The sequence below is a fragment of the Artemia sp. Qi Xiang Cuo genome, chromosome 11 (genome assembly GCF_049724085.1).
Source record: "Artemia sp. Qi Xiang Cuo chromosome 11, ASM4972408v1, whole genome shotgun sequence".
NCBI lineage: Eukaryota > Metazoa > Arthropoda > Branchiopoda > Anostraca > Artemiidae > Artemia > Artemia sp. Qi Xiang Cuo.
Genome location: NC_142804.1, coordinates 53,128,020 through 53,140,568, shown reverse-complemented (window position 1 = coordinate 53,140,568; position 12,549 = coordinate 53,128,020). Strand labels below are relative to the sequence as shown.

Here is a 12,549-nt window from a genome sequence, read left to right as displayed (position 1 = left end):
AAAAAAAATATTGTTAGTTTGAACTCCGTAGGGTGAAAACTTCTTGTAGATATACTAAAGAGGAACGAAATTTTCATCATGTTAACACTGGGCAGCGCATGTCACAGTTGTTTGAAAATAATCTCCCTTTTTGGTGCCAAAACAGAGATAGAGAGAGCTTGGAAAGTATCAGTGAATGTGATATAGTGTAGTCTAGTGTTGGTTTAAATGTATGTAAGTATTTTCCCAATTACGTCTAAGATTTAAGTATCATTTCACAGTGGTTTTATTCTGAAGGAAGTGTCGCTGTAAGTGACATCAGTGCGCAGCGTTGCCGGAGACCTCTCGAGGTGCCGGAAAGGGGGCAGCAAAAAAAATTTCGTGCATTTTGAAAAAGTGTAGTTTTGCGTAAAAAAAAAAAAAATGAAAATGAAAATGAGGAGTATAGTTAGCTTCAACTTCAGAGCTATCCCAGAGGATATTCTGAAAACCGTTAGAGATATAGACATCCATCGTTTCCTAAAAGGGCTAAAACTCAATGCATCAAATGTATTAGCGATAGATTCTGACGATCTGCGCAAATTGGGAATCTTGCAGGTTACACTTAGTTCTGCAGTTGTCACCGATGATTTTGTCAAGGAATTGAAGAAAATGGAGCTGAAGATAAATTCTGATCAAGTTGTTTACGCAGTATTTGTGAAAAACATGACAAACGCCCAGTTGTCGTTTATCTCCAAAAAATCCCCGGCGAATCTTCAGCCGATGAAGTTAAAGCAGGGCTCCGACGCTATGGGCACATCCTGAACATGCGTCGAAAGATGTTCGAAGGGGAAGATTTTATTGAGGTAGCCACAAGCCGAGCTTCAGCGCTTATGTATATCGAATCCCAAATTCCACCGGCTATTATGATAAACCAAGAAGAGAAGATTTTTGTATCCTAAGATTTCCAGTCCACGCTTAGTTTCATCTGCCACAACGACAACCATGATGTTGCAAACTGCCCGAGAAAAAATCCGAACCAGAGAAAGAGTACAACAGAAAAAAGCCACAATCCTTGGGGAACTGCTGGGTTAGCCACGCCGACGCAACCAACGATCCCAGATAAATCTAAATCAGCACTACAGGTTATTGTATCGCTTAGCAGCACAGAAGTAGTCAGCTTAGTTTTCGCAGCAACATCGCAAATTCACCAACCAGATAATCTGAAACAATATACCACAGCTCCGCTCGTAAAAAATCCAGAAACAGAAGCCACCAACCAACTGGATCAAGCACAGTGCACTAAAAATGACAAAAATGAAGGGTGGAGTACCAAGCACTAAGTACATAAAAAAGCTTCGATTAGCAAAGCAAACAGTCACGGATACCACCTCCGGGAACGGCTTTGGAGAAAAAGCTAGAAACAGGAGAGCCTGGAGACACTCCCAAAAGACAGTATAGTAATGTCTCACAAGATTTGGTGGAGTCAAACAGTGAGAAGAAAAAAGGTGCGAAACCCAGCAAAAATAAAGAAAGGACTCAAAACAAGAAAAAAAATACAAAAAGACCTTAACAAAAATATGGCTTTCAGAATAGGAACTCTAAATGTAAATGGTTTAAAACAGGAGAAAAGGCAAAAAATAGTACTAGATTTTATTTTAACAAATAAATTGGATATTTTGTGCGTCCAGGAGGTAGACACTACGAATATAAGGTACCTTCGAGAGAAAGATTATAAGTTTATATCAGCAGGGCTGATATAAACCTGACACAGGATTCATTTTTCGAAATGATGAAAACATAAATAAAGAGAGCCTGAAATATGAAACCGATGAAAAAGTGAGCAGCATCACGTGGCAAAATATCATTTTGGTTACTGTACACTTACCGTCTGGCACAAATAATTTCGAGCAACCTGAAGAAGTCCTCAGATGGAAAAATATCAAGCATCTCATTGCAGAATCAATGAATGTCCTAGGTGACTTCAATTGCGTATTACACCAAACAGACATCAAAAGTAAAGCTAAGAAAAATGACAAGAGGAAACTAAGCGAAGAACTAAAAGAAATTATACATGTCTGGGAGCTGAAGGATGCCTGGATCGAAAAGACTAAAGAGGTATCTTACACCCGTATTGACGGAAGAGGCGCGAGCCGTATAGACAGAATTTACTGCACTTCAAACCTCATGAAATATGTGACGAAGATTGAAAACGTTGTGGTACCTTTCACAGATCACACGGCCTTAGTTATGACGTTCAACTTAATCCAGACAGAACCGTAATATCGACGTAAAAAAAAACAAGCATTTTGGAGAATGGACCCAAATAGATTACGAGAGGAAGAGACCAGAACAATAATTCGAAGTAAAATAAGAGAATTACTATGAGTTTACGCTGAAGAAACAGACGTATACCAGTTTTGGATTAGGTTCAGAGCAAAAATAGGTTATTTCATTAGAAGTCTTGAAAAGCGACAGAGAAGGGAGACAGAAGCTCACAAACACCACCTATATAGGACGTTAACAGACCTAAAGGAGGAAATGGATTTAGGGCAAAGCATCTGGCAAGAGTATTGCGAAATAAAACAACAAATAATACAAATTAAAGAAAAAGAGTTCTAAACGTTCAAGATAAAAATAGATTACAACAGTTGGAAGGATTAAGACTGGTATCGATGTCAGAATAGGCTAAAGTGCATACGAAGAGAAACGAAAAACAAATTCAGAAAGTCAGAACCAAATACAGTGAAACAACATCGGATAACACGATAAAATAGAAAGAAATCACCTCCTGTTACAGGGTCTTATATAAAAAACCTCCAATAAAAAGCACCACAGAGAACTGCTTCGGTGATTTCCAGTCAAGATACCAGGTTACAGGCGAAGGAAATACACAAATAGGGGAAGAAGTTACGAGACATGAAGTAGAAAAAGTGATATCCGGGCTAAAAAATGGAATATCGGCAAGAATGGACGGGCTAAGCTATGATTTTATAAGTTAACGTGGAGCAAAACCGGGGAATTCTTAATAAAAGTGCTCAACCAATTTGGATCAAGAGGAAACCCTGAATGTGAACTGTCAGTTATATCACTGTTACACAAGGGTGGACCTAGAGAAGACCTCCAAAACTGGTGATCAATCTCCTTAACAAACTGACTTTAGAATATATACTAAAGTATGGGCTAAAAGACTGGAGGAAAGCGCAAGGAAAATAGTGGGAGATTACCAGTACGGTGGAACAAAAAGTAGGAAAGCCCAACATCTCCTGACAGTTCTCAGAGACCTTTGCCTTCGGCGAGATAAAAAAAACGATGGAAAAAGTGTTAGGTTGGAACCTATTAGCCATAGTTGGCACTGACACAGTGAAGGCGTATGATTCCATAATACGAGAGATTTTGTGGTTATTATTGCGACTAAAGATGAATTTCGGAAAGAATGTCATAGATAAATTGGAAAGAATATATTCTGCACCGAAAGTGGTTATAAAAGTGAATGGAAAACTGACGACAATAATAAACCTGGAAATAGGTCTGCTGCAAGGGGACCCTTGTTCTGGAACGCTATTTGAAATATATCTCGACCCACTCTTTCGGTATATAGAAGAAATAATATGCAGTGTTCAAGTTTCTTAAAACGTTTTTCTGAAAAGTGCAGATTTCTTAGATGACGGAAATTTTATCACAGGAAGTGAAAGTGATGTGAAAACTGTGTGCAGGGTTGCATTGGTAAGAGCAAAGATTTCACGTGAAAATACACAAACAAAAGAGCAGTGTTCTACCCTTGAACAAATCGACAAATTACGGTGACATAGAAAGAAACTGTTGGCTCTCGTTTGCGGAAAAAGCGCGAGTATTGGGCCCGACTTTTGAGAAAGTGCTGAACACAAAAAAAAATTTAGGAGGAAAAAACTAAATAAAATAGTCGGGATATTGAGTCAACCGAGGAAAAGCCTTTTCAAAATGATGTTCGAAAGAGTTCTGTATGTCAATACATATTGCCTCACGCTATTATTTTGCACTGCTCCTGTTTTCGCATTACCTGAAAACCTTGCCAAACAAATTGAAAAAGTTATCTGGAGATTTGTTTGGACGGGGAAACATGAAAAGCTACAAATAAAAATGCTAAACTTTCCTCTGGAATCGGGCGGAACTGGGGAAGCAGATTTCAGGGTTATATGCAAGACGCTCTTCCTCAGAAACATTTGTGAACTTGTGGTTAAAGAGGAGCCATCAACTGCAATTATGAGGCAGTTGTTTCTCCCTATAGTGAATGAGGATGCAGAAGAAAAGGTGAAAAAATTGAGCAAAAAAATTCCAACCCCTCTGCGATGGATTGTCAGTCCCCTGAAGAAAGCAAAGGAATTGGGAGCACTGAGATGTGACGTGGGAAAGGAGGAACTAAAGAAGGTATCGCGGGATGTTTTTAGAAGTGAGAAAGAATCGAATTATAGAGCTAGAGAAAAGGAGCCGTTCATTGATTTTCAGTTATTTTTTAAAAATCTAAGTGAATTACCGTTTAATTATAAACAGAAAGACTTTGTGTACTGCATGATTCACGGGATATTACCCCTTAGTGATAGAGTTAATCGCATATTGAAAACTCAAACGCCTACTTATTCGATGTGTAGAGACGAAGTGCTTGACGGACTATTGCACGAATTGATTCAATGCCCCTCAAACGGTGGATTACCCAAAGATTATTGGAAATATTAGAAAATTAAGTAATAAAAACAACGGCTGTAGAAGAAAAGAAGAAAGCTCTAAAGCTGTCCTTTTGTGTTAAAGGTAAGCAAAGGGATTATGTGATGTGTTTTTTAGTGACAAGTGTTAGTATGTATGTGTGGAAAATGCGGAAACGTCAGAAGCAGGTCAAAATTCCTTTGGCGAATATTTGGCTTCAAAGTTATGTCGATGACTTGAAACGGAGTCGAGTATGGAGGGAGAGAGTAGATGTGGAATGAATGTGTAAAATTGAGTTTTAAATTTGAAAATTTTAATTTAAATATTATATTGTAAAAAATGTTTTAAATTGTATTTAAAAAAAAAAAATGAGGAAATGGTGTTAGTATTATGATAAATGGTTTTAAATTTATTTTGTATTGGTTTTTGTTTGATGTTTGAGTAGCCAAATGGGTATTAAAAAGATTTTAGTAGTTTATCTGTGTATTTTTAAAGAAGGATTAGAATGGCGTACCCAAAGATATTGTAAAGGCACAGCTTTCTACTCCCCTAGGTTTGTTTTTGGCTGAGGGAAGGTTGGGAGGATGGAGGATGATGTATAGTTGATTGAGAACAAGGTTTTGTGAAAAATATTTGTGTATTATTAATGTATTTCCACGGTGAAAGGGGTGCCCTATGGTAGAAGGGCACCCTTCTAAACCGGGAATGGTACTTTTTTTGCGGTTTTGGATTTTTTTTTGTAATATATCTTGTCTTTGTCAATTATGTTTAGCTACCCAACTCCAAATTTCAAAAAATAAAAGTTGTTTTTAAAATAGTATAGGTGAAATTAAAGTTTGAAATTAAGTGAAAAAGATTATTATATCACCGAGAGGCGAGGAGATGGGATTTAAAAAAAATTTAAAAAAAAGTTTAAAAAAAAAGAAAGAAAAGGGGAACAAAAGCAAAATAAAAATATTTGACAATTAAAGAAAACTATTTACCTCTAAACCCACTGTAAAAGAAAAAAATCGTCAAGAAGAAATAACTTTTCTCCTACTTTACGTACATTTTTAGTGTGGCTATGAGATAAAATTCATCTTTGAAAGGTTATTGACTGCGTTATGACTGCTTCATGCTTTCACTTTTTTGTCTTAAAAAAATTCACTTTCTGTTTGGAGGAAACTTTGATCTCCACACAAGAGTGACTAACAGCTCTTTGGAGATTATCCTAACATTAAAAGCCTCTGTTCAATTCAATTCAATTCAATTTATTGAAATAAAAAAAGATGAAACATAACACCAATAATAATATGGATCCTGGAAGCGAACTTGTTGAGGACCATAACAACAAAAAATTGAAAATGAACACGAGAGAAAAAAAAAAGAAAAAACAGAAAAAAAGTTCTCGGGACGTGCTTCTAGAGTAGATATTGTTTTCCAGCCTCAGATGCTTGGTGTAACCTATATGTAATTGAAATTTTGCAGTCTTATTTTTATTTCAGGATTTCTATCATGATAGTCGTTCTGCCGAAGACCAACTTGCAGAACTATTTAAAGTTTCTTAAGTCACTTTCGAAAATTCAAGGAACGACCCTGTCTTCAAAAAAGATCTTAATTTGGAACAAAACGAAGTATCAGTCACTGCTGCAAAGCCTGTTAATTCCAGATGCCCCCGCTGTCGGCTATATGTTTCCATATCATCAAATTCGCTATGCTCCAGATGTAGTAATGTCATCAAAGGTTTAAATAAATAAGTGGCATGTGCTTGTATCTTATTTTTTTAGTGGAAAGTTATTAGTGATACAGGTACCTCTGTTACAACTACAGTAATATCAGAGTCGAAACAGTACAATAGTAAATATCTTTCATTTTAAATTTTAGTCTTTAGGAGCTTTTATGTGCAATTAATGGGTTCTGGGCAATATGGCTAACGAATGCTAGAGTGAAAATGTTCATATTTATGCCAATACGCTTAGAGCTTCGATTCTCCTGTTCCTTTAGAGGCACAAAAACCGTCCATAAATAGTTTTTAGTCGTCTGAAGCCTGTTAGCTGCGACGATGTCTTCCCAGCTTAGTACAAAAATACCATGAAAGTGGCGTATGTTGTTGCTGCACGCATGGTAAAATTTTTTGGCGTCTTTCTCTTTCGTGGGTGCCTACGAATTACCAAAGGAATGTTGAGTTTGGGGTTGTGAATTCACTCATGGGCACCACCTTCGATCCTCCTCTGCGTTTAATGGCACAGGAACTATTCATACATAGCCTCCAGTCGTCTGAAGCTCTTAGCTGCGATGATGTCTGCCCGGTCCAGTTAAAAAGGGGCATGAGAGTATCGTGTGTCGCTGCTGCGCGTACGGCACATGTTTTTTGCGTCTTTCTCTTTGGCGGGTGTCTACGAATTACCAAAGGAATATTGGGTTTGGGGTTCTGAATTCGCTTATGTGCACCACTTTTGATCCTCCTCTGCGCTTAGAGGCACAGGAACCGTTAATGAATAGTCTCCAGTCGTCTGAAGCTCTTAGCTGCGACGATGTCTTCCCGGTTCAGTTAAAAAGTGGCATGAAAGTGTCGCATATCCTTATTGCACGTACATCGCAATTTGCTTTTCATCTTCCTCTATGGCGGATGCCTACGAGCTACTAAAAGAATGTTGAGTTTGGGGTTATGAATTCACTTATGTACACTACATGTACAAGGTAACTCAACTATCAGTTTCGTATGGTCTCGAAGTAGCCCTTTCCTAAGCATTGTTACCTCATTTGAATTCATGTCTCTTATTCTGGTGTTATTACCCTGGAATCATGGGGAATTTAGTTTGAGGGCCGTCTGCTGGAGAGAAGAGACTAATAAATACAGCAAGTATACACTCCAAAAAATTTGTTACAGTCTTAACTTTAAGGGCCTTGTCTTGACACTAAGATTTTTATTTTTGGATTGCGTGACCCCCCCCCCCCACCCCATTCAAAAATCGGAACGGTTTATTTTGGCACATTGCAGCATTCTGCGCTTTTCAATATTTAAAGAACAAGCCCTTTGTTGATAATTATTTTTTTTAAGAGTTTATATGAAAAGCATTGTCTAATTGTGCAAATTCAGGAAAATAGATTTATCCTTTTTTCAATTAGCGGAGCTATAAATCAGTCTTACTCAGACACAATGCTGTTGTAATCTTTAAAAACAAGTAATTTCGTAAGGGCACCATTTTCGCCCAAAAATAATAGTTGAGGTGCTCTGTTACCGGGGTGGTGCCAAAAGTATTAAAGGTTGTGTATTAAATGATCCGATCAACAAAGGGCGGTGCCGTGCCCTAGATTGTCGTGAAAAAGGGAAAGGTTTTTATATCCAGAAAACATTCCTTGCAAACTATTAGGGGAGCCCACTGACTCCTGCCACGAAGGGATTTGGGCCGAGGGCAAACCACAGCTCTTGTAAAAAAGGTCGCCTTCCTCGATGTACTGGTAGTGAACTATCCTGGGTATGCAAAGAAAAGAAATGAATTGATTCAATATGTATGTCTTCTAACTGCGCGTGTCTTTGCTCTTAATTTTCATTTTTAACACGCTCTAATTGTCGTTTTCGCATATATTCTAACCGCCTGTATCTTTGCTCTTCATTTTTATTTTTGACACGTTAATTCAGGTGTTGGTACCAAAGAATCATCATTTATAGTAACTGCAACTGCAAATTTTCGTTTTTTGGTCCTTCGAATAGACATAATATTATATAAATAACTTATGCGTTGAAAACTCAACAATCTTATTTATGCTATGCATGTAAACTTTGGAAATAGGTTTTTCTTGGTTAAAACCAATGATTAAAATTCTAAGTATATGTCAAAAGGTTCATTTCCTAGTTAAAATCCCATTTCCTTGATAACTAAATTAATTCTGAATATTTGCTGTAATTCACGGAAGTTGACTAATTAAGGTGGAACAGTTCTGTCAAAAGCCCGGATGTGTAACTGTATATTGTGCTGAATATAAGTTACCAATTTAGATTATTTGAGTCAGTTCGAATTCTGTATCTGTCCTCGCCATATGTACATTCACTGTATTATGTGTATAAATAAATATTTTATACTCTAAACATAAACTACGTGATAGTTAGAGACTCTAGACATCCTCCACCGCTAGAACCCAGATAATAGGCCAACGCTACCATAAGACTCCAAAGAGAAGAAGTCTCACTTTACAGAGAAGTAAACACAGAAAGTTTACATGCATGACATCATATAAGAAAATACTTATATGATGCCATACATGACGTCATAAGAAATGGTTATATGATGTACTAACATAGTACATTGCAAAAAACATTTTCCCGAAAAAACATGTATACATTTTCTAGAAATAGAATAAATATACAAAAACACAATTATTATTCAAATATAAAAATAGTATATAATAAATGCTATAATTGTATATGAATGAAGCTCTAAACCTCTATCTGCATATGCACCCCCACAAGAACTTTCATATAGATATAAATTAAAAATTTTTGAAGCATTCATATTGCTTGCAATGTTTTTTATTTCATCATAAACTCATAGGCCCTGACACGTCCGTCCTCTGTAAGTACTATCTAATATACTAGAGCTAGAATGGTTTTGGTTGACAAATGTACCGTAGACAAGACTTTCAATATTTCCAATTTGTTGGTTTTTCTTAAGGTAAAAAAAAATTCGAGAAGAAAACTTTTTTTCTTGGTAAATAATGTAAAGAATGAAAAAGTAAAGAAAGATTGTAAAACCTAAAACAAGTAGGAATCAAGAAATGGAAATAATTCAAACTGAAAACAAACTACAATATCTATAAGTGGATAAACAAAACTAAAACTGACCTAAAAAAACAGAAATTACCATAATTAAAAGTGAGACTACGACCTTTATGAAGCTCTTTAAAGACTAGAATGTCAAGTGGGCTTAGATAGGAATAGTATCTATTTGAAACAGTTTTCTTTTCTAATTCTAACATTGAAAAGTGAACTAATAAATTTTTAGATTTTTTTCTTCTTATTTGTCATTGTATTTCGAACAATCCGTCGAGTATCGTTACCTTGATGCGCAAATAAATTTCATCAACATTAATTTAATTGAAATAAATTTTTTTCAAATACAAAAGGGATCGAATAGAGAAAACTAATTAGCGAATTATTGGTTTACTCGGCAATTCTGAATCTTGCTTCAACAATCGAAAGAAATTACTAAAACTACTAAATTTTTATTTAAAAATTTAATTTAGGCTTCTATTTTGTATGATAGTATTAATCTAAAAGCTGACCAAAAATCATATTAAAATAAGAACTTTCACAACAAATACAAAAACCTTAAGATTTAAAGCAGGCAGAAAAGAGTCATGACAGTAAAAATGAAAAATATTGCTGAGATGGTTTAAATGGAAACTTAGGCAACCATATACATCATAAAAAAACTGGAAAACCCGGGAAATAAATTTGTAATGAAAAAGATCTCCGTATGCAGGTATGCAGCTTTAACATTTAGCTGACGTCAATTCGAAAATGAAGAAAGGGTGTTTTAATTTTTGTAGAAAATGAGTGGGAAAATGTATCATTATGGGGCTCTAAAAATGTAACTTTCCTGACTGCTACAGCAAAAGACAAAAACTGCCAGCAATTGGCAGTAAACTTTGTAAAAAGACGGGACTAAATGAGTAAAATTATGGGAGAAAATAATCATAACATCTTGTCACCAGACAGGCACTGGGAGAAGCAAACATCCGACCAGACACAAAGGCAAAGAGAGTGAGAGAGATAAAAACACAAGCAAATATATATATTTTAACATACAAACCAACAAAGACAGACACTGAGAGAAGCAAACACATACCCAGATTCTTAAGCAAAGGGATGAGAGAGTCAAAAACGCATACAAATACATAGATTTAGGCATACAAACAGCAGGCACTGAAAACATCGACCAGCAGACAAAGACAGCAAGAATAAACATACATGCAAGCACTGAGAGAGACAAAAACACATACAAATATATAGATTCAGACATATAAACCGAAAAAGACAGGCACTGAGATAAGCAAACACCCGCCCAGACACATAGGCAAAGACAGTGAGAGAGACAAAAACAAATACAACTATATAGATTCAGAAATACAAACCGACACAAATAGGCACTGGGAGATAGGCACACCGCCCAGACACATATTTAAAGAGTGTGAGAGAGAGACAAAAACACATACAAACACCTAGATTAAGACATACTAACCGACAAAGACAGGCAGATACTGGGACACGCAAACATCCGCCCAAATACAGGTAACGAGAGTGAGAGTATAGATTCAGACGTAAAAACCGACAAAGACAGGCACTGAGAGAAGCAAACACCCACCCAGATTCACAAGAAAAGAGAGTGAGAGAGTCAAAAAACTCATACAAATACATAAATTCAGACGTACAAACCAACAAAGACATGTAGAGAGTGAGAGAGACAAAAACACATACAAAAATATAGATTCAGATATACATACCGACAAAGACAGACACTGGGAGAAGCAAACATCCACCCAGACACATAAGCAAAGAGAGTGAGAGAGATCCAAACACATGCAAATATATAGATTCGGACATACAAACCGACAAAGACTGACACTGAGACAAGCAAACACATACTCATATTCACAAGCAAAGAGAGTAAGAAAGTCAAAAAACGCATACAAATACACAGATTTAGACATACAAACCGACAAAGACAGGCACTGGGAGAAGCAAACATCCGCTCAGACACACAGGCAAAGAGAGTGAGAGAGAGATAAAAGCACATTCAAATACATACATTTTAACATACAATCCAACAAAGACACTGAGAGAGTCAAGAACATATCGAGGTTCACAACCAAATAGAGTGAGAAAGTCAAAAAACGCATACAAATAAGTATATTCATACATGCAAGCCAACAATGGTAGGCCTTAGAAGAATTAAACATCCACTAATACACATCGGAAAATAGTGTAAGACAGAGATAAAAAACGCATGTAAATATGTAGATTCAGTTATACATAACGACAAAGACAGGCATTGAGATAACCAACCGAATATTCAGATTCGAAAGCAAAAAGAATGAGAGAGTCAAAAAACGCATATAAATACACATATTTAAACATAAAAAACGATAGAGACAGGTACTGGGAGAATCAAACATCCGCCCAGACACTTAGGCAAAGAGAATGAGAGAGATACAAACACATGCAAATATATGGATTTTGACATACAAACCAACAAAGACAGACTTTGTCGCTGTGTATGTCTGAATCCATATATTTGTGTGTGTTTTTGTCTCTCTCTTTACTCTCTAAACCCGTGTATCTGGGTGGGTGCCTGCTTGTTCCACTCTCTGTCTTTGTCGGTTTGTATGTCTGAATCTATGTATTTTTATGTGTTTTCGTCTCTCTCACTTCCTTTGCTTGTGTGTCTGGGTGGGTGTTTGCTCATCTGAATGCCTGTCTTTTTTGGTTTGTATGTGAAAATCTATATGTTTGCATGTGTTTTTATCTCTCTCACTCTCATTACCTATGTTTCAGGGTGGATTTTTGCTTCTCCAAGTACCTGTCTTTTTCGGTTTTTTATGTATGAATCTATGTATTTGTAGGCGTTTTTGACTCTCTCACTCTCTTTGCTTATGAATCTGGGTATGTTTTTGCTTCTCTCAGTCTCTGTCTTTGTGGGTTTGTATGTCAAAATCTATATATTTGCATGTGTATGTATCTCTCTCACTCTCTTTGTGTGTGTGTCTGGTGAGATGTTTGCTTCTCCCAGTGCCTGTCTTTGTCGGTTTGTATGTCTAAATCTATGTATTTATATGCGTTTTTTGACTCTCTCACTCTCTTTGCTTGTGAATCTGACTATGCACTTGGTTCTCTCCGTGCCTGTCTTTGTCGCTATGTATATCTGAATCTAT

General features: G+C 36.4%; 1 protein-coding gene across 1 annotated transcript in view; it reads left to right on the top strand.

The window, feature by feature from the left end:
- LOC148947134 (isoleucine--tRNA ligase, mitochondrial-like) overlaps nucleotides 1-6,384 on the top strand; it is an 83,469-nt gene extending 77,085 nt beyond the window's left edge. Inside the window, exon 12 of the mRNA XM_089097277.1 lies at nucleotides 6,123-6,384. Within this exon, the coding sequence (XP_088953403.1) occupies nucleotides 6,123-6,185 (63 nt within the window). The 3' untranslated portion in view covers nucleotides 6,186-6,384. The remainder of the gene's footprint in view (nucleotides 1-6,122) is intronic.
- Nucleotides 6,385-12,549: the final 6,165 nt, after the last annotated feature.